The 22,493-nt window shown below is 43.8% G+C and overlaps 1 protein-coding gene across 1 annotated transcript in view; it reads left to right on the top strand.

The window, feature by feature from the left end:
- The window catches only part of PIGU (phosphatidylinositol glycan anchor biosynthesis class U), a 30,529-nt gene extending 9,487 nt beyond the window's left edge, over positions 1–21,042 (top strand). Inside the window, exons 6-12 of the mRNA XM_033153307.1 lie at positions 2,891–2,991; positions 4,235–4,332; positions 5,109–5,263; positions 7,149–7,292; positions 11,292–11,416; positions 12,717–12,859; positions 19,349–21,042. Coding sequence (XP_033009198.1) covers positions 2,891–2,991; positions 4,235–4,332; positions 5,109–5,263; positions 7,149–7,292; positions 11,292–11,416; positions 12,717–12,859; positions 19,349–19,462 — 880 coding nt within the window. The 3' untranslated portion in view covers positions 19,463–21,042. The remainder of the gene's footprint in view (positions 1–2,890; positions 2,992–4,234; positions 4,333–5,108; positions 5,264–7,148; positions 7,293–11,291; positions 11,417–12,716; positions 12,860–19,348) is intronic.
- The last annotated feature ends 1,451 nt before the right edge of the window (positions 21,043–22,493 follow it).

Raw genomic sequence — 22,493 nt, 5'->3', positions numbered from 1 at the left:
ACTATGGTTTGATTAAGACAGGAAATGATGAATTATGCCCTGTCCACGAGGGGAGGAGAGGCCTGGGAAGGAAATGGCACACAAGCCCACTGCTCATTCACAGTTCTCAAAACTGTGTTTTGGAGCATTGTCTGCACACAACCATCCTGTCCATTCCAAAGGTGCACAAGACTGTTATGGTTTGTGTTTTCCCCCTCTCTTTTCCCCCAGTAAACATTTCTGCCCTTTCCTTCTTGTCCCTCCAACAAGAGGGAAAGAGGATGAGCTTCATGAACCCAATGAATAGTGTACTACCTTCTGCTAAAATTGCAGGCTTCTTTCCCAAAACTACCTTCACAAGCTTGACTTTCAGAAACAGAGAATCTCCCCTTCCTCCTGCCCTGATCCAGTTTTTTGAAGCAGCTGCCTGGGGCCTATCCCAGGATAGCACCCAAGGAAAGGGCTTTTAACTCACACACCTTATCTTGCTGTGTCTTTATTCCTAATAGTTTTATTTTAATGGTAATGATTCACCCAAAATCTCACCTACTGAGCAATAATCTATCTGTGTGTCCCTTTTGAGCCTAGTGAAAAGAAACAACTGAATTGCTCAATTTTTATTATTATTAAGGAACTATCTTAAAATAATTAAAAAGAACAGTCCTCTGGAAGATATACAGTGATGTGTGTGCGCTTTTTACGGTAATCTTGTAATCTCTCAACCACTCTAACTCAGCTATGTTCAAGGCTTGCAACACCTCCCACAAAGCCTGCCGCCCACACAGTTGCAATTCAGCCCATTGTAAGTGTCCTTCCATTAGCACATAATGGTCCTTGAATTATCTTCTGTGTGTTCACTTAATTTTTTAAATAAAACCTATTCAGTGGCAGACCATATTTTTTCTTATAGGTGTTGCACGCTATCCCCCCCCCCCCGTTTTTACCATTATCCATTACCAAATGTGGAAGGACAAGTATCAGTAATTGTACAATAAGAAGTGGGGCCTCCATCAAGGTGTTGCAGTGTATACTTACCTCTCAATAAGACTGCTTCTGTTCAGTGTGCCAGCCAGCCATGCCCTCTTCCCCTAGGCCATTCCATTCAGTCTTTCCCCAGGTTTCTATTTTTCTTTTCTTGCAGACAATCATTATTCTGTGGTTACTGAACATGCTCAGTCCTTATTGAGCTTTTCTGGGAGGGAGCTGCCCCTTTGGGGTCTTCCTGTACTCTGGCAAAACTCAGGGTTTCCCTGCACATTTTGATATCCCCTTTTTGTTTCTCAGTGGCCATTGTTGGCTACAACAATGTTTTAATATTCTGTTGGAAACTGCACAGATTGGCTGGGGAAACCCAGGCAGATGGGTGACCTATAAATATTGTTGTTGTTGTTGTTGTTGTTGTTGTTACATTCACCACCTGAATTTACAATTAGTGTGAATGATAGGTAGGTGAAGTCTCAAGGTCTGAAAGGCTCACAGCCTGACAGTGCAATCACATACATGTCTGCTCAGAAGTACATCCCACTGACTTCAATAGACTTATTCCCAGATAAGCGTGTACAGTGGTACCTCTACTTACGGACGCGATCCGTTCCAGGGTGCCCTTCGCACCCCGAAAAGTCCGTAAGTAGAGCGCTGCTTCTGCACATGTGTGTGATGCAATAGAGTGCACAGAGCACTCATGTGCAAAGCGCGCAGAATGCTTCTGCGCGTGCGGCGAAACCCGGAGTCAGAAAGAATAGGCATAAATGAAAGAAGAAATGCATAGGGAAAACATAATATTTCTAATACATCAGCAACCTGGTTCCCATGTAACTCTAAGCCAAACCATGACATAGCTTATATAAGCAAACCTTGGTTCCCAAAGAGAACATGGTGGCTACTCTGGTCCTCCTCTGATCCTGTCGCTACCATACTGTGAGCTAAGCCATGCTTTGGGTTAGGGTTACATTTGACGGCAGGTTGATGGTTTATCTCCCCCAGACAAACCATGATTGCTAAATCATAGGAAACAAACTTGGCTACAGCTCATGGTTTGTCTTGAGTCACAAACTCTGGTTCAAATGTAATGCTAGGCCAAACCATGTCCTAGCTCACAGTAGTGCAGCATCAGCACCTAGACCGGTGGAGGAACAAAGCAACCATGATCTTCTCTCCAGGAACCTACACATTTGCTCATTTGCACTAAACCACGGTTTGGCTTAGTGTTGCGTGCAAACTGAACCAGTATAACATATATCAACCATTTCTTAGTTCTGCTACATATAAAGTTTCCATTCCTCTACCCATCCTAATCTCACCTTCTGCCAAACTCATTTTACATACAAAAGGACAGTTTCTCCTATTACATCGTCATGCTTCCAAATGAGATTGCATTTTAAATGTACTCTTTCTCCTTTAACATTCTCCTTTCCTCCTTAGACTCTTGTAATTATCTTGTGTTGTGCTGGAAAATAGGTTTGTCTGCAAGGGCAGTACTTAACTTGGCAGGGTCCCAAAGGTACCATTTCAGTTCAGGGTCTTGGATGACAAAGCATGCGCATCCCAGAAATAAAAAAGAGATGGCAGAATCCTGATCGCTTGGCTTCGTTTTAACTCCTTATCTGCAGCTGCTTATTTTATACAGTGCCCTTAATGTACAGAGTAGCGTAAGTAAAAAGAAAAAGTACAAGTCTCTACCCTAAGCAGCTTATAACCTCCTTTTGATGGAGGAGAAGGAAAGGAGAGGCTAGATAAGCAAAGGGCGAATGTGCAAATACAAATATGCATACTTAAGGTTTATATCAGCTGGGGATGCGAATTACAGGGTTAGACCAAAGGTTTCACAGAACAGCTAGGTCAAAGGAGAGATATATAGGAAGTGGGAGATATACAGGAAGACCCCTGACTTTGTGTTTTTGTTCTTTTCCAGTTATCTCTTAAATCCATATACTGTGATGTCTTGTGTTGCAAAGTCCACTTGTGCCATCCACAATACCGTGATTGCGTTCTTCATTTTGGCAACGATTAAAGGTAATTGATTTGGGGGAAACGGGCATACCTCTCAGCTTTTCTTTTTATAACAATTAAAAAATGTGCCGCTTTAAATGCATAAAATATGTGTGTGGTTGTGTTTGAGCTGTCAGGCAAATGAGATGGCAGATAGGTTTGTGGTTCTGCAGTCTTTGATGTCACAACTGAAAACCTTTTCAGTCTGAGAACCACATTCGCTTCTGGGCAGCTTTCTGAGAGCCACATGCCAGTTGTGGGCGGGGCCAAAGGCAAAAATGGCCAGAACTGCCCATGTGACTTTTACCTTTGTGCTGTAGGCAATTTTCTACACCCACCTACTCCTCTCTGTTCCTCCATCAAGGCAAGTGAGAGTTCAAGGAGGCATTCCAGCCAGGCAAAAACCACTTCAGTTGTGAAGCTGGGCCAGTGAGAGGTGGGGTCTGGAGAGAGTTCTGGTCGCTCTGAGAAAGAGTCCTTGGTGCAGGGGCTATATATGACTCCTTGACCATTGACTTAATAGTGGGAAATGTTGAAGCCATTTTCTAGGCCTAACGGGGCTCCCCCCCCCATTATCTTTATGCGTTAATCATAGTTACTTAGAAGTTCAGCCGCAACGTATTACTCGTAGCATTAAAAAAAAAAAAAAAAAATATGCTGATGCTGGTTGTTTTCTAGAAGGTGAGCAAATAACTATTTTTCCTCTTAATTAGGTTTATTGATAAAAAATATTGTCATTATGACATAGCTTTTCCGTTTGTCATGTGTTCATCTGCCCTTGCTGCAAAACCCTCTGCAGCCTTATTGATGTCCACGTTGCTACATCCACCGTGGCCTAGACAGGAGATGCCGAAGTATGTTGAATGGGTGTGCACAGAACTTACATTGTTCCTATTCAAACTCCTTGTCCAGACACACAGATTATGTACATCCACCCTCACTGTTTGCCAGGAGATAATGTGTGGGGTTCACCTGACAAGCAAGGACTTCAGCTTGCGCAATGGGTCTTCATCCCCCCCACGCCCTACATGCCCCCTGAAATTGGCTCAGGGTGTGTGTGGTATTGGCAGGTGAACAGTGCACAGAGGGAAGAGAGAGAAGACCGTTTCATCTGGCAATCTGCAATGCATGCATGGAGGGAATGTTTCTCTTAGCATCCTTCAGTCTCCTTTTTTTGACCAAATGCTTTCATTTTAGAAGCCCATTTGAGTATGGAAAGTCTAGTGATGATTAGCTGTCGCAATTACTTTGTTTTCCTGTTTTGCAGGTAGTGCCTTGCTCAGTGCTGTATTTCTGGCCTTAGCAACATACCAGTCCCTGTACCCTCTCACCTTGTTTGCACCAGCCGTTCTGTATTTATTGCAGGTAAACATTCTACAGCAGCAAAAGCTATGTTTTTAATATGGCTTCTCCTATCAACCATCAGCAAACAGGAAGAGCAGCAAACACAAACTGATAGGTACCACAGTGGCACCGGTTGCCAACAGTTTGCAAGACTTCCATGGGGACAGACGACTCAAACTGGAAAGCAACCTGCAAGTTGTTTTCAGCTCGCCTTGGCCGAGACAGAGGACTCTTCCATTCTCTCATGGCCAATGTTACTGAGCAAATTGTGAAACGCCAGGTGTTTTCCTGTGCTGATCTAGCTAAAGTGGAGAGAGTTTTGATGACTGTCTTTTCTTCTGAATCAACTAAGTCTAGGAAGGCCCTGCAGTTGGCAACAATTCTCTTTCTTGCCCTTCTATAGAAGATGACAAGCATCTGGCTTCTCTTTTTCTGAATGTTGATCTGAGTCCTTGGGGGAGTCAGATGCGGTTGGAATCTTTGATTGTTCATGTATATACACAGCCCTGTAAAACAGATTAAATGAGGTTCTCAGTCAGAGGGCACAGGATATTTTCCCAAGATTTGGGATTTTGCAGACCACTTTTTAGCCCTGCTATAGACTGGTCCATTCCATTGTTACTCTACCATTCCTAGATATTTAGGATTTTGCACTATTATTATAAAACAAGTGCCTTCTGTATTACAGACGCTCTTCCATAAATATGCAAACCCTGATCTGGAAAAGTTTTTTTTCCATATTATATGTTTCCACTTCAAAAAAAACTTACTTTGTGATGTTGTTTCTCCCCCAATAGCGTCAGTTCATACCAGTGAAAATGAAAAGCAAAGGCTTCTGGCTTTACACCATGCAGTATGCAGCTCTGTATTTGGGAAGTCTGGTGGTGATTATTTGTCTCTCATTCTTCCTCCTCAACTCTTGGGATTTTATTCCGTCTGTTTATGGTTTCATGTAAGTAGAACTTGCACTGGATCTGTCCATCTATAAAACCACCGTCCCCTTTGCTGAAGAGCTTCTTATTGTACTTGTGAGTTCAGAACGCAAAACAGTGGAACAATTAAAATATTGAATTAAGCCTCCTGTTGTTAAAAGATATGTATGTTTGTTCACTGTCGTGTTAATTAGGGGTGATTCATTGCTGGGTGAATAGTGCAACTTCATTTATCTGAATGGTTTGGAAGATAAACAGTTTGGAAGATGGTTTGGAAGATACTTGATAAATTGGTGTACAGTGCTAATTATGTAGTGCTGTACTGGCATTTTAACTGAGGAGCATGCAATGATGTTTGGATAACAAGCATTCATAAGGCTGAGATTTGTTATAATGGAGATCCTGTAAATTAAGAGAAGCTGTGTTCAAAGGCTCTTTAAGAGCAATTGTGTGCTTCCCATAGACATCTGATTGGCCATGGAGAGAACAGAATAGTGGACTAGATGGGCCCCTGGCCTGATCCAGAAGGATCATTTTATATTCTTAATTCAAGTAGTCACAATTACTGGAAAAAGCCAATGTCTAAGAGGAGTTTAGATTACGTGTGGGTTAAACATGGCTCAATATATTAAATGCTAACAAGAAAGGAAAAGCAATAAGCAATCCCTGATGTTGCTCTACTTGGTACATCCTTTAGGTAAGCATAGCTTCTGATACATAGCTCAGTTGGTAGGGCATGAGACACTTAATATCAGGGTTGTGGGCTTGAGCCCCACATGAGCAAAATATTCCTGAATTGCAGAGGGTTGGACTACATGACCCATGTGATGCCTTCCAACTCTGCAATTCTATGATTCTATAAGGAGCACTGCCTCAAAGGCACCAGTTCTTTGGACAGGTTTTAAAGAATGTGCTAGCACAGTGGGAAGGTGAGAAGCCCCACAGTTTCCAGATATTCCAACCTGAAACATTAGAAATGGATAAATGTGCAACTACATGTTTGTCCCCAGTGCATTGTGTTGTTGTTGTTCCTCAGAGTCATTATTGTTTACCTAACACAGGACAATGGGTGTTCCTTGAATAAGCTATTATGACCAATAGGTGTCACTGTTTTCCCACAGAAATAAATTTGCGGTTGAAATGGAACTGTAAATGCCATAGTGAAGATAATGGGGGAAAGCCTAGCTTTGGGTGGGTGGTGGAGGCAGTGCTTGGTTTATTTTTTAAAAAAAGTATAGATTGCTTTTCAAACCAAATTGTTCCCAAAACAGTTTACAAATATATATACAAAAAGCTAAACCACTAGATGAAAAACCAGACAGAAGAAACTGACATGAGTGTGGCAAAAAAGAGAGAGAGAGAGAGAGAGAGAGAGAGAGAGAGAAATACAGACTAGCTGCTAAAAGCAGCAGTAAAAGATTGATCTTTAAAGCCTGTTTAAAAAGGATGGAGGCTTTCTAACTTCATATAGAATTGAGTTCTAAATTGTGAGGCCACAGCGAAGAATGCCCTGCTCCATGTGCACAACAGCCTAAGTATATTTACAGGTGGGCACCTAAGTGGGGCACCTGAAACAGATTTTAAGGCGGGGAACGAGGTCATTTAAGTATAAGCTGGGTCTCAAACTATTTAGGGCCTTAAATGTCATCACCAGCACTTTCAATCAGGCTCAGACACTGGTATGATATGGGTGTAATATGCTCCAGCTTCCCAGCCACAACCTGTGGGTGGACAGTTATATTTTGCACCAACTGAAGTTTCTGAACCATCTTTAAAGGCAGTCCCATGGCTTTGCAATGTCTTTGTCGTTAACATGCCGTTTTTACTCTTAATTGTTCGTTGATCTAGTGTTCTACTAAGCTGTATTTATACTCCCTGATTGTGACATTGTGCCATCCATTGCAGCCTTTCCGTTCCAGACCTGACACCCAACATCGGCCTCTTCTGGTACTTCTTTGCTGAAATGTTCGAGCACTTCAGCCTCTTTTTCGTGTGCGTCTTTCAGATCAACGTCTTCTTTTATACTATTCCCTTGTCGGTGAAACTAAAGTAAGTAGACTCTCTTATTCTTGCCTCTCTCTTTGCTGCTGCTGCTGCTGCTTCCTCAGTTTCTGCTGGCCAGGAGTGTTAATTTTTAATGCTGCTGACAAAAGCTTTTGCTGCACAAGGTAGTGTAAAACCATCACCAGGAGTGATCAGTGTTCTCTTCTAGAGGGGCTCTTATTGCTCACTTTAGCTTGGCTAATCCTTGTTGAACATCACTATTATTCTTTTAACTGAAGCTTGGTTTAACATAATGCTGTGCATGTAAGAGAAAAATGTGCTGCATTCCGCATAGCTGGCTTCATGTTTCAGCCAGAACCTTCAACTGCTATCCATGGTGCTCACCTGGACCATGAAGCCATAGCATGCTTACACAGCACATGCAATCCAATTTAAATGAGATGGAGCAAACATTTGTAAGTTTTTTTCTTACATGCCTGATGCCATGCTTCCAATTGAGCCTTATTTGTTGTATACAGGTGAAACTCGAAAAATTAGAATATCATGGAAAGGTTCATTTCTTTCAGTAATTCAACTTAAAAGGTGAAACTAATATATGAGATAGACTCATGACATGGAAAGCGAGATATGTCAAGCCTTTATTTGTTATAATTGTGATGATTATGGCGTACAGCTGATGAGAACCCCAAATTAACAATTTCAACTTTGGGCTTCTCATCAGCTGTACGCCATAATTATCACAATTGTAACAAACAAAGGCTTGACATATCTCGCTTTGCATGTTACGAGTCTATCTCATATATTAAACTCCAGTAGCTAATGAAAACAATTGCTTACATAAATGGACTTTCCCACGATATTCTAATTTTTCGAGTTTCACCTGTAAAAGCGACTCTGCATATAACAGCAGAATTATTCAGTGTTGAGTTTGAGGTTTTAATTTAACTCTTTTATACCTCCTGAGGAATAATGGTGTACTTAGGGTTGACAGTGCTGTGTAGCTCAAAATATGATCTCCTCCCCCAGGTAAATGAAAATTAAACAAAGTGGCATAAACATTGCTTTTTATGCATTATTTATTTATTAGAAATGTTATGTCTTTCAAATAATTTGGAGCTACAGAGGACGGAAAAGATATGAAAGTATGGACCAGGTTTCATGTGTCGCAACCTGTTGCTGCAAAACTATACACAAGACTGTTTCATCATTTAACTTCATTGATTGTTATTATTTAGGTATCTGTATGCCTTTCAGGGCTATACAGCCCCTCTCAAGTGGGTGGCTTGCAATTAAAAAAAGCAAATTAAAATAATAAAATAAGACTTTCATAATAACAGTTCAGTCTAAAAATCAGTAGTTATATTATGGTTAAGAGCCTAGACTGTTCAGAGTTGTTCAGCTCATGAATGTGCAACTTTTGTCAATCCGTTTCATGCATCATATGAAAGTATCTTGCTCACAAAATAAGTAAGCTGTCTCTGAGGCTCTATCAAAGCATTGCCATGTTGTGTATGACCGTGGGTGACGAATGTTTTGTATTTGCAATCCCACTCCTCCTCCTCCCACGCACTTTTCCAGGGGTTCTCTCAACCCCCCAGAGCCAATTTGGTGGGACAGAGGGTGCATGTGGGAAGAGAATGCGGAAACCCCACTGTGCAGGCAGAAGTCCTTATGCAGGGCTTCCACTGGTGGGACTCAGGTGAATGCTTCCCTCTGCAGCTATATTTTAGCTGTATAAGCTCTGAAAAGGAAAGCTATGAGATCAAACTTGAGAAATCACTGTACATACATAGTTGTGCAAATGAGAACCTAAAGTCACTGTGGTATATCAAAAGATATTTTTACTTGTCCTTGGAAGACCTAGGTTAAAATACCCTGGCCTCAGCCGTGAAATTAGCTTGGTAGCCTTGTTATCTCACAGGGTGGTTGTGAAGATAAAATGCAACGATGCCTAGGAAATGCATAGAAGCCCAGAAGCCTCCATTATTAAGTTGCAGTCTTGGGAGATCCATTTTGTCCTTCTTGGTTGGAGTCATGCCACACTCTGTCTGTCCCATGTGCTTGCAAAGCTAAGAATAGTATGGAAGGGATTCATGTGACCTCATGTGGTAACTGCAGTGTGATGGCACAGTGGTCTCTCTCAGTTTGAAGGCACCGTCGTCTGTCCCTTTCACACCATGTTTTCACTTCCCAGCAACTGTGATCAGTTTGACCTTGCCAAGATACTTCAAACTAGTTTAATTTCTCCTTTCCTCATCAACTATAGCCACAACACATACTATAGGCCAAGTCTCATGTGAAGTTATGCTGAAAAGGGATGCGATTGCCATTCAGTTTGTAGGCATCATCTTTGCCCTGTCGCAGTCAGATGGCAGCCATGCTTCAGCCTGCTTGATGCATGGGAGATAGAGCAATGGAGCTGGGCCATGAATCTTAGCAGGTGGCCTAGGCTAGTCTCTCGGCCTTAGTTAGCTCACAGGTCACCCAGCTTGCAATTTTTTTTAAGGATAAATTGCGACAGCTACATTCACGCCACTCCTGAGTTCCTTGATGGAAGAGTGGGGTATTTTATTTTATTTTTCCATTTATATCCCATTTTTCATCCAGAGAGCACAAGGTGACATACGTGGCTCTCTTTCTCCCCATTTTATTCTCCTGACAACCCTGTGAAGTAGATAAGACTGTGAGAGTAGCTTTCAGTCAAAGTAGGGATAAGAAAATGTTCTGTCAGGGCAAGGATTGCTCATTGTGCTGTAGAATGTTCTCCTTCCTCTCTGTTCCCCCTAAATATGTTCTAGGGTTTCCTTCAACCCTCTGGATAAGATTTGGGGATGGCGCACAACACTCATTGGTGGAAGAAAGGGAGGGGATCTGCCTTTGCACAAGCAGAAATCCTTGTGCAGTTATGTGGAATACTGTCCAATGACTAACCCAAGGTCACCCAGTGAGCTTCATGGCTGAGCAGGGATTTGAACCCTCATCTCCCAGGTCCTAGTTGAAGACTTTAGCTGCTACATCACACTGGTGCAGCAGTCCGAGCTTCGTGCATTGGAAGGGTACAGCACAAGAGTTTGCCCCTTTCTCAGACTGTATCGCTGGACTCTCAAGTTGTGGTGTAGGTCTTTCAGCACACATGCACTCTGCTGCCTCTGTTGTTGTCTACACCCAATTCTATCCACCATGTTTCCTTATGCTACCAAGCCTGCACTCATGTTGAGTGCATATGATGTAATCTAATGACATAAGGTGGCAATACAACAGAAACTCCTAGCTAGAGTGTATATATCACAGGTGAGGCTAAACTATATCTGAATGCAGGAAGAAGGAGGGGGACAGATTTTGTATTTTAAATACTCCTGGTGACAGGGAGCACAAACCACAGAAGGCTAGGCTCCATCCTGACATGGCAGATTTCCCCAGGCAAAGAGTTTTGATGCAGGGAGTATTCATGCATTTGATTTCTGCCCCAGTGTGAAATGGTGCTATCCCTGTCTAAAGGTTTTAATTTTGCTCTTGGAAGGCCAGCTGGTTAGACTGATAGAACAGCAGCCTCTACCATTACTGCAGCATCTACACCAGGGTTTGGCAAACTTAACAGGCCTCGGGCCGGTTCCACCAGTGCTGATCTGTGGCGGGCTGGAGGGTGGGGGAGCGTACACCCATATGCGCGCACGCATGCTATTTCCGGCACACTTTGAGGTCAGCGGAGCACTGGAAATAGCTTGTGTGCATGCGCAAGCGTAATTTCCGGCACACTTCCGGGTTGGCAGAGCACTGGAAATAGCTTGTGATCGTGCGCACGGGCCTCCTCAGACCCGGAAGTGCGCCGGAAATGACACTTGCGCATGCACACAAGCTATTTCTGGTGCTCTGCCAACCCGGAAGTGGGCAGCTGCACCGCACCGGTAAGAGTGGGCGGTGGGGGTCGCCACAGGCCTGATAACTGAGTCCATCGGGTCATATCCGGCCCACGAGCCTTAGTTTGGGGACCCCTGATCTACACCATCCAGTTATTTACAGTCTGTTTTGTTTTTTTCCTTCTAGGGAGCACCCCATCTTCTTCATGTTTGTTCAGCTTGCCATAATTTCCATCTTCAAGTCCTACCCAACTGTGGGAGACATTGCCCTTTACATGGCCTTCCTTCCACTCTGGAGCCACCTTTATCAGTGTAAGTGATTTGCGTTTTATTCTTTCCCCTCCGCCATCCCTAATCCGGTCATTTTTGCCCACCTTGGAAAAGCCATTAGTTGTGTGAAACTGCCGTTCCTTGTTGGAAAGCGAGCTTAAAGTAGCGTTTAAAACGACAGAGGAATGATTCAGCCAGAGTTCTAAGACCTTTTGATTTCAGTAGGAGAGTACCAAGCACATGCTTATCTTTCCCAGTGAGATCAATGGAATTCAAAAGTGATTCGTTTGTGCTGATCTAAAATTGGACCGGAGTGTGTGTGTGTGTGTTGCAGCTCAGAGCTCTGGCATTTCATCACTCTGGCTGTTCAGCTGCAGCTTGCAGTTGACACTTGCTCTTCTTCTTTCTCCCTGTATGTGTGCAGACTGAGAATAAATCATTCTTCAAAATGACTTTAATTGCCTGCTGTGATGACGTTGACAAAGTCTAGTGATCCAGCTGCCTTTCAGGACAGGAAGGGTTTGTTTTTCTTCCTGGAGTGACTTGCTTGGGGGCAGGTTTTGTAATCTCAATCAGTCAGTGGTGGCTGACTGTGTTTTGGATTGAGAATTTAACCTGTTTCTTTTTAAGTTCACTTTTGAGTTCAGCCTGGATATGCAAGGAGTTTTGGTAGGATCAAGTTTCATGAAATCTACTGTTAATTAGTTTCATCAGAATGCATAAGAAGAATTTTCAAAACTTGCCCCCCCCCCACCCGTTTCCCTTTTAAAATGTTTAAACTGGTTTTGTCGGTGAATTGCCTTGGGAACATTTTTTTGTTGAAAGGCGCTGTGTCGATACCAGAAGCAAGTAAGTAAATTGAAACGCTTCACCAACAACCAATATTAGTTATGGGAATTGTCTTGTGCTGGCATGACTAGTGTGCCTGAAAAGTAAAAAAGGAAATGCTCTGCAAAAGCTATACAAAATGTTTCATTGTATTTTAAGATGGGGAAAGTTTGGTCCAAATTTAGCTTTCCATTCAGTCCCCATCTTTATTTATCTTCCAGTGTTATTGCTTAGACTTTTTGTATGTTGCACCTGCTCAAATAAAAAATGTGGAAGCGATGGGGCGGTGGCATTGGGAAATGAGTACAGAATAAGCCTGTCAAAGCTTTCATGTGACACAGGGAATTGCAGTTAATTATTTATTCTAAGTAGAGGGATTTCTATAGCAGCTGTCTCTGGAACAACCCTCTAAATTAGTATCTGCCACCCCATTGAAGTTGGTATGGTACAATGCCAAGGGCTCATTAGTATACCAGCTAACCACTTTTAATGACGCCTCTGCTTTTCGTTGCAGTCCTCCGGAATGTCTTCATCCTTTCCTGTGTGCTTATTGTCTGCTCCCTGCTCTTCCCGGTTTTATGGCATCTCTGGATTTATGCAGGAAGTGCCAACTCAAATTTTTATTACGCCATCACTTTGACGTTCAACGTAGGACAGGTTAGTAAAACAAGGTGGTGGGTGAGGTTTAAGTAGCCCTCTTAAGTTACTTGTAACAGATTTTGTACTGGACATGGAAGTCAAATGTCATAGGAATCTTGGCATTACAGCAATAGGCTAGAAAGTGTGTGCGCGCGTGCACGCGCATGTGTAATATCTAGTGAAATCTCCAGAGTTGGAGGGGTGTGTGTAAGATTTCATTGTTAAGTTGCCTCACACAGTTCCATGCCTGTCCCATGGGCCAGAGCTTAGTTGGAGAATATCTCCTTTGCGTACAGAAGGTCCCAGATTCAATCCTTAGCCTCTCCAGGTAAAGTCTGGAGGGACACCTGTCTTAAACTCTCAAGAGTTGCTGCCTGTGGCAGTTTTGACAGTACTGAGCAAAGTGGACCGATGGTCTGTCTCATCATGAAGCTACTTCCTAAATTCCTATATAATGCCTAGAATAAATTTAATAATATAGTCAAGTATGCTCAGTTTGCATAATTTATTCATGTTTTCCTGGCGCATATTTTATGTTTAGTGCAGACAGGGCTGCCTAGCTAGCATCTTATCTTTGAAGAGCGATTTGTCAAAATGTGTTCATGTTGTGCGTTTTGTGCTGCATCTCCTGTCTCTCTTTCAGTCCCAGATCTATACAGCATAAGGTCTGCTCGGAGAACAAAAACGGGGAAGTATAACTGCAGGATCTTGTTATCTGAATGCTATTCTTGTACATTCTGATTTGGGGCTTGGCAGCTTAGAGAAGCAGTTGCTTTCTCTTGTTGTAGGTGGATTTTTCGATTTGGCTCGCTAGCTCCCTGGACCCATCTGCTCTTATCTGGCTCACCACATTTCACTGTGCAGCCAGGAGTGCTCCACTATTACTAAGCGTTGGGTCACCAGGAATGGGAGGGGCACCGCAGCAATCTTGCAATTGCTTCAGATCTCCTTCTTAGCTGTATTGCTCAGTGTGCTGGAGTGTTCTGTATCAGAGGTTCTGAATTTCCTTTGCATTAAGCAGATTTTGCTGTGAACTAGTAGGGAGCGGGGAATTACAGATGTGGCTATGGACCTCCCATGATTTGTGCATCCTTGCATGGTATGTAAGCTAATGCCAAAGGGGTGTCACATAGACGTCTTTTGTTCTCCTTGTGCTCAGTACGTCAAGGTAATAATCCACTTCAGTGGAGATTTTGGCTCCTAGACTTGGTCTCCTGTGCCTAGTTACTCCATCTGTCTACTTTAATTGTATATTTCGTCATATGAAGCAACACCCCTTTCCAAATTTCATCGTTGCATCTATTTCTGTTCCAGCAAAAACAATTAAATTTCCCCCTGTTGCTGATCTCTTGTTTGCTTCAAGATAATTCCTTGCAAAACAGTTTGATTTGATCTTTCTCCTGAAAGGTATTAAATGCTCATTTTAATATTAAAAGGCACATATGGTTGCTTTGTCAGTCTCTGGGATTCGCAAGTTGGTCATTTGCACTGAGCATTCTTCTAACTTGGGCTTGCTTAGAAAAAAGGTGATATATTAAAGAAATTAGAATAATAATTGTTGTAAGTGTTTGGTACAAAGGCAGAGGAGATTGTTAGAAATACATCACTTTCAGTAACTTCACTGGAGAGCAATAGGCTCTGAGATACTTATCCAAACCGCAGCTTTAACTATATGGGTTAGTTAGTGAAACAACCATTTTCTGCAGTTCCTCACAGATATGTAAATACAGTGGTACCGTATATACTTGAGTATAAGCCTAGTTTTTCAGCACATTTTTTGTGCTGAAAAAGCTGCCCTCGGCTTATACTCGAGTGAGGCGGGCGGTGGGGGCAGCGAGAAATAAGCCCTTTCTCTCCACTCGTGCCGCCGCCCGCTCACCCCAGTCAACCATTCCTTAAGAAGCATACAAGAACTGCGGTTCTTTACTCTCCCCAGGCAGCTTGTTCCATTCCTGAACTGCTCACATAAATGCAAACTTTAGACCCCAGAAGGCAGAAAGCCTATCAGTTAAGGAAGTATTAAAACCCCACAGGTGCTCACTTTCCCTGGTTCCTGCTTAAACAGGACAGGATCCCAGCCTTCTCTGTATAACACAAGGGAACATTGCGCTGTGGGTTAAACCACAGAGCTCTATGGCTTGCCGATCAGAAGAATGGCGGTTCGAATCCCCGTGATGGGGTGAGCTCCACAGCAGCAAAGGAGGAAGAGGAAGGAGCAGCCCAAAGGGCTGCTTTTGGGCTGCTCGTTCCTCCTTCTCCTCCACAGCGGCAAAGGTGAACCGGCTTATACTCGAGTCAATAAGTTTTCCCAGGTTTTTGTAGGAAAATTAGGTGCCTCGGCTTATATTCGGGTCGGCTTATACTCGGGTATATACGGTACCTTGGTTTACTAACTTAATCCGTTCCGGAAGTCCGTTCTTAAACTGAAACCGTTCTTAAACCGAGGCGCACTTTCCCTAATGAGGCCTCCCACCGCCGGTGCCCTCAGGGGCGTAGCAAGGGGGAGTGGGGGGCAATCTGGCCCTAGTTCCAGGGGAGGGGGGGTGACACTTTGGCCGGCCCCTCCCACCCCACCCCGCCGGGTGGGCCCCGAACGGGGGCATGTCGCATTTTCCCCCTTCCAGCGGCTATTTTTCGGCAGGGGGTGGGCCAGCGAGGAGGGGGTGTCACGCTGGCATGACACCCCCTCCTCGCTGGCCCACCCCCTGCCGCAAAAAACCGCGGGGGGGGGGGAGGAAGCTCTGCTTCTCTTTTCCCCCTTTCCGCCGCTTTTTTTTGGCGGGGGGCGGGCCAGTGAGGGGGGTTTCACGCTTGTCACCCCCTCCTCGCTGGCCCACCCCCCGCCGAAAAAAAGCCATGGGAAGGGGGAAATTCCCCCTTTCTGCATCCACGTGCGTCGTGGCGTCACGATGACGTCACGCCGCATGCGTCCTGCCCCTCCCCCAGGGGGGTTCCTCTGCGCCGCCGCCGCCCCCAGCAGCCCAGAGGCTTGCTACGCCGCTGGGTGCCCTTCCAACGTTCGGATTCCATTCTTAGACCGAGGTAAAGTTTGCAAACTGGGACACTACTTCCGGTTTTGCGGAGTTCATAAACTGAATAGTTTGTAAACAGGGCTGTTCTTAAACCGAGGTACCACTGTACACAGATAATTACATACATACTCTGATCAACCTAGTCATCTGGCTAATTAAATTTAATTGAACTGCATATTGCGTGCATGAATCTTGTCAATACCAGTATTTAGTGACTTACTGTCTGATAACTTTTACACTAGAATTTCTAACTTTAAAAGACAAAAATGACTGTGTCCCTCCTTCCCTAAACTGCCTGTGACATAGGCTTAGAAACAGCAAGATTGCAACGAAGAGTGAATTAAGTGTATTCTTGTCCACTTTTTACTAGCTTTGTGATGTCTTTTAAAATACCATTTATTGTCTTTATAACTGACTTGTTGGTCTCTAGTGGTTCTTACTTTGCATGCAAGAGGTTCTGGGTTTGAATCCCAGATGGGGCTTTGAATTGGAGAAAAGGGGGTCTACACTCTTAGAATTTGGGGAGGGGCTGTAGAGCTTATATATTGTACACAAAAGGTCCCTGGAATCTTCATTTGTGTGGGGAAAGGCTCCTACTTTAAACCCTGGAGAACTGTTGCCAGTCAGTGCATAAGCTAACTAAGCTATAAGACAGCTTCCCGTGGTCATTGCAAAGATAGCTAACGGGTTTCTCAACAAATTAAAACAGAAGTGCTATGAGGACCAGTATGAGCCTGCAAGCTGGATAGAAGTATTCAGGAAGCTGTGCGTTCCCAAATCCAATTGTAAGAGTCATGGTTGGTTTCTGCCACTATTCTGCATCTCCTCTAGCAGCCTGAGCCTAGGTATGCTTCCGCAGTTCAACGGGGATATTTTTCAAGGAAAGTGTACCTTGGATTTCAGCCTAAGCTGCAGTCCTTTACTTTGTCCAGTATGTCTAAGGCAGGGTTTCCCAAACTTGGGTCTCCAGATGTTTTTTTAGGACTACAATTCCCATAATTCCTGACCACTTGTACTGCTAGCTATCAACCTCCCATCAACTTCTGGGGGTCAATATTCACCACTTTGGGAAACCCTGATGTACACAGAAGGCTCCAGGTTTCCATGCGGAAGGTTCAGGTTCCTTCCTGGGATCTCTAGGTAGCGCTGGGGGAGTTCCCAGCACAAAACCCTGAAATGCTGCCATCAGTCTGCAGAAACAGCACTAAAGCAGATGCTCTGACTCGGGATAAGGCAGCTTCCTATGAAGATTTTTGTGAGCCTTCAGCTGTATTCTGGAGTTGCACAGTCCACTCTGGTTTATCATCTCATCTGCTGTTTGTGTAAACTACTTCAGAGTGTTAGGTTTCGATGTGGGGAATTCAAGTTCAAATCCCCATTCAGAGTCACTCCAGTATGTGGCACTGTTTGACTGATGACTACTTTAGCCCTTCACCACTTGTCCCTAAAATTTCTGGGAATCCACACCTCCTCTTCATCTTTTGAGTTTAACCGTATATAAATATGGAGTGACTTAGAGCTGGATTTATTTAGGTCAGGGATGGGAACCTATGGCTCCCATCAGCCCCAGCCAGCATGACCTCGAGGGGGGGGGGAGTCCCCAGGTCCCCGTCCCTGTCTTAGTGCATGAATGTTTATGTTTAAAAGTGTACCTTGGAAATTGCAAGCTTTTTAGGTCCTCTTGGTTTCTTTTGCTTGAGTAGATGGTTTTCCGCACAGATGGTTACTTTCAGTCTCCTTCATGCAGAGTGACAGGTGTGCTGTCTTTTTGAATATTAATTGCAAGAGGAAGAATTAGGTCAAAATGAAATGCTCCAGGGGTCAGGTGCACAGCATACTGGAAGCCATTAAAACATTTGCTGCTGTGTTGGAGAAATATAAGGTGCCTATGTTCTGAACGCAAATAAGTGTGGGGGACACAGTTTTGTCCTGTCCACTCCCCAAGCTCTCAGCCTTCATGCTTCTTTTGCTGGGTGTGGACAGTAGCAGTCAACTGTAGCAGAAAGGATTAGTGAAAAGGGTGCTGATAAATTTTTATATTTTAAAAAAATTGCTAGCATATGTTAGCTGAATGCATACTTGATTTCTATTGGATCTTGCACTCTCACAAACTATGATGTGACAATATATTTATTCATAGAATCATAGAGTTTGAAGGGACCCAAGGGTCATCTACTCCAACTCCCTGCAATGCAGGAATCTCAGTTAAAGCATCCATGACAGATGACCATCATCTCTGCTTTAAAATCTCCAAGGGAAGAGAGTCCACAACCTCTTGTGGGAGTCTGTTTCACTGTCCCACAGCTCTTACTGTCAGAAAGTTTTTCCAAATGTTTAGTCGGAATCTCTTTTCTTGCAACTTGAAGCTATTGGTTCAAGTCCTACCCTCCAGAACAGGAGAAAACAAGCATGTGACAGCCCTTTAGATATTTGAAGATGTCTGTCATATCTCCTCTCAGTCTCCTCTTTTCCAGGCTAAACATGCCCAACTCTTTCAAGTGCTCCTGGTAAGGCTTAGTTTCCAGACCCTTGATCATCTTGGTTGCCCTCTTCCACACATGTTCCAGCTTGTCAACATCTTTCTTAAATTGTAGTGCCCAGAATTGGATACAGTATTCCAGGTGTGGTCTGACCAAGGCAGAATAGAGTGGTACTATTACTTCCCTTGATCTGGATGCTATACTTCTGTTGATGCAGCCTAGAATAGCGTTAGCTTTTTTTGCTGCTGCATCACACTGTTGACTCTTGTTAAGCTTGTGGTCCACCAAGACCCCTAAATCCTTTTTCACATGTACTGCTAGTAAGCCAGGTGTCCCCCATCCTATATTTGTGCATCTGGTTCTTCCTGCCTAAGTGCAGAACCTTACATTTGTCCCTATTGAAATTCATTTTGTTAGCTTGCACCCAGTTCTCCAATCTGTTAAGGTCATTTTGAATTCCCCCGGCTACACTTTGATATGTCACTGAGTTCTAAAAAGAAAAGGCATTTAAGGAGGATTGTTTATAGTGCTTCTTCGGAAGAAATTAACCTTCCTAGGAAATCAGGACATTGGGTAGCCTACAGGTCAGGAGTTGCTGATCTCTTTCAGCCTGAGGGTTGCATTGGTAATTAGCCACAGCATCTGTGGCAGCTCCTCCCAGAGCAGATTGAGCATTCCAGAATAAAATTGTTAAGATAATGCATCATTGCTGGGTTTTTCCTTACTGCTTCAACACACAATCTGGCTATTCTTTAGTAGCTTTATCGCCCTTTTGTAACTGGTAATGATTTTATGGTTTAAAAGCCTTACTGCTATGCAGGTTGGCTTGTGTCTATAATAGTTCAGTGAATATAAACCAAATAAGCTTTGATAGTGTTTGACAGTGCCTGATCATATGCTAAAGTACAGCATGTCTTGGTCTGGAAGTGCAGCCATTTTGTTCCGAGTGAATCAAGGTGTCACTCCTGCATGTGTTTTCTTCTCTTCCCCTGCAGATCTTGCTCATCTCAGACTATTTCTACGCCTTCCTGCAGAGGGAGTACTACCTCACTCACGGAATCTACTTAATTCGAAAAGACAGGACAGACCCCATGCTGGTTCTCAAATAAAGTTGGCATCTGATGCGACTGCGGGAACAGACTTCTGTGAGAAACGGATGATACTTGGGGTGGGGTGGGGAGAAACCTTTTTTGCATATGGTGAATGGGCTCCTGTTTAGGGAATAACCAATTTAGTGCTGGTACAAAGCGTGATGCAGAGAGCATGAGAACGGGTTGAGAAGCCCAGCTGGGTGGCCCACAGCTGCATCAGAATCTTCTTGTCACCGCTGTGAATGCCACTCATCAGTTCTGGATAATTCCTTGGGACTTGGTGAAATGCATTTGAACTGACACCAAGGAGGGGTCTTGCATCCAGGCAAGTGACAAGGCCATGGGTGGTTATTTTTTATTATTATTATTACTTCTTGGGGAAACTCCTGGGAATTTTCTCCTTGAGGAAAGGAATAACTTCAGCAAGCGTTTATTTGGTTCCTCTTGCTGCTCTGCTTCCATTGCTTGAATTGGCAGCTCATCTGCCTGATGTACAGGGATCCTTGCGCCCTCGGGAGAGAATGGGCAGCTACTCTTGGACACTTACTCTCCTTGCACTGATACTGGAAACTGGGAGGCCCCAAGTATTCTGTGTACAGTTTTGTGCTCTGGACAAATGGTCAGTTTGATGTGCGTCAAGAGTGGAGCTGCCAATGGAACCAGCCTGGGAGACATGGAGATTTGCATTCTGCTGCTTGTAACCCAAGAATCTGGAGGACGTTTGGAGGAATCACCAGGTGGATCAAACTTGTTCACTTTTCTTTAACGGGGGAACACTATGGAAATGCAAATGAATCATTTGCGTGCAGTCTTAGGAAAATGAAAATTAAGAGTTACAGAAAACCCAAAGCGAATGCATATTGACCAGAGAGGTCATGGTTGGGCTAAATAATCCATTCAGCTTTTAAGATTCATAGGAAAATTATTCTTCCAATCTCTTCCCAACCTACCTCCTCTCTTTTTTGGAGCATGATATACACTCTTAGATCTCTAAGATTTGAGGCCAGAAAGCACAAAAGTGGGAGCACTGTTAATGGAATGTTTGGGCCCAACAGTAGTTATAAGCATTACATATTCTACCCAAAGTGTTACTGTTTTAGTAGGAGAAGCAGTAAATTGTGACTGTATTAGAAAAGCAGCTATGCAAAAATGGCTACCCCATCCCACCCGCTTTTAATGCTTGTGGGTTCAGTTGGTTCACTTCCCTTCAGTAACCAAGAGACAGGTATTTTTGTTTGGAGATGGCTGCTGTTTTTAACTCTTCTAACCCAGCACAGCTACTGCTAGTTTCTTTCTCTGACATTTTAATTTTACCAACGGTGTGGTTCCCTCACCGGGTAGCCAAACGAGACCCAGCCAAACTCCTGAAGTCCAGAAGAGGCCCAGTGACAAAACCACTCCATCTTTATAACTATAAGCAGAAGAGATTAATTTCAGACCCACTGAATCTGTAATTTAATGTGCCCTCTGTCATTTTTATTTTTATTTTTTGCAAAGTTGCTCTACAGGCTATAGCTTCCTTTCTCTTACAGTGTATTAAAGCAATCTTTCAGAAGGGATTTTTAAAAAATAAAAATAAAAAAGCTTGCCTTATTAAATTGCACTTTTAGTGATTTTCTAGAACAGGGGTGGGGAAGTTAAGACCCAGGGGCCTTCTTGGAATGCATCTTTGAATTCTGATGAGCAAGAGGTATTGTCATGATGGAGGATAGAGAGGTGTGTGAAACTAGCCTGCTTTACAAAGGCAAAATTTATATTCATTGCTCTGTCCACTTTTTGCCTGTGGCCCCACCCACCATAAGATGTGGCCCCTGAAGGTTGCCAAGAAAGGAATGTGACCTCAGGCTGAAAAGGGTCCTCCACCCCTAATCTAGAAGACCTCCATAACACAGTGACTTTGACCTAGGCGGGGCTTCCAGGACATAGCCTTGTCTCAAGGAAGTGCATGGAGACTACGGTACTTCAGTCTGAGTTTTGAAGGGCTTTCAGAGGAAGACTTTCTTTCAGCTCAACTGTACAGGTGGGTTGGGGGCACAGTGTAACTCAAGCAATATTCCGACGACATTTCCACTCCTGACTTGTGTGAGCTCCCTGTACCGCCTGTTGGATCTAGTCTCGTTCTCTCCCTCTTTCAGGGTTCATCTGAATTTAGGGCAGATTATATTTTGGGTTTGTCTGTCAGTTGGCAGGGGGTGTCACCACAAAGTGATTCCTGGTGCTTTTGATGCTTACAATGGCAGTAGGGAAGGCTTGTGAACTTGATTTCCCCCTTTTTGTCTCCCCCTATACACTTTTTTTTTTTTTTAAAGCCACCGACTCTCAGCAGCTTGGACAGGATGACAAGAGAGCTCTGACCTTCCTTCCTGAAAAGATGCAAGCAGAGGTGGATTTAGGGGAGCAGGAATGGTGCGATCGCACCGGGTGCAGATTGCCACCAGGGGCACCGCAACTATGATCGACAATGGAGTGTGAGAGGTGAAGGGGCGCTGAATTTTGGCATCGCACAGGCTGCCGCTGAAATTTGAGGCCCCAAGATCCACCACTGATGCAAGCATGTATGAACACTTTTAAAAGCGGAAAGCGGTCAGAAACTCCCTCACCCCAACACTGCCTTTGTGAGCCCTCTGCCTCCTAAATGACCACCTCCCAATATGCCACCAGTAAACAAGGTGATGAATTGAAGGTTGGCTGTTTCAGCCCCCACCATCCTTATGTTCGTGCTAACCGCATGTGTATAGACTCAGTGCATGTACCCAGGTTGGGGTGCAGGATCCTTTATCAGGATCCAGCTCATCCACCACTTTCTTGCATGCACCTCTACTCCATGAGCATTTGGTTCAATTCTGTTGCAGGTAAGATGTCTGGCTTTTCCAACACTCTTGTCACCATTAAAGAACCTACCAGGGATACGCAACCTGACCAAGGTTCAGAAAATTCAGATAAAAACAGCAGAGTCATAGTGGTTTAAACACCGTGCATTGTGAGGCAGGCATCTTATATTTGCAACCGTTTTTGTGTCTTACCAAGGCATTTTATAAATGTTTCCTAT

The sequence above is a fragment of the Lacerta agilis genome, chromosome 6, assembly GCF_009819535.1.
Source record: "Lacerta agilis isolate rLacAgi1 chromosome 6, rLacAgi1.pri, whole genome shotgun sequence".
Classification (NCBI taxonomy): Eukaryota; Metazoa; Chordata; class Lepidosauria; order Squamata; family Lacertidae; genus Lacerta; species Lacerta agilis.
Note: the sequence above shows the minus strand (reverse complement) of the source record. Positions and strands in the feature narration are given on the sequence as shown.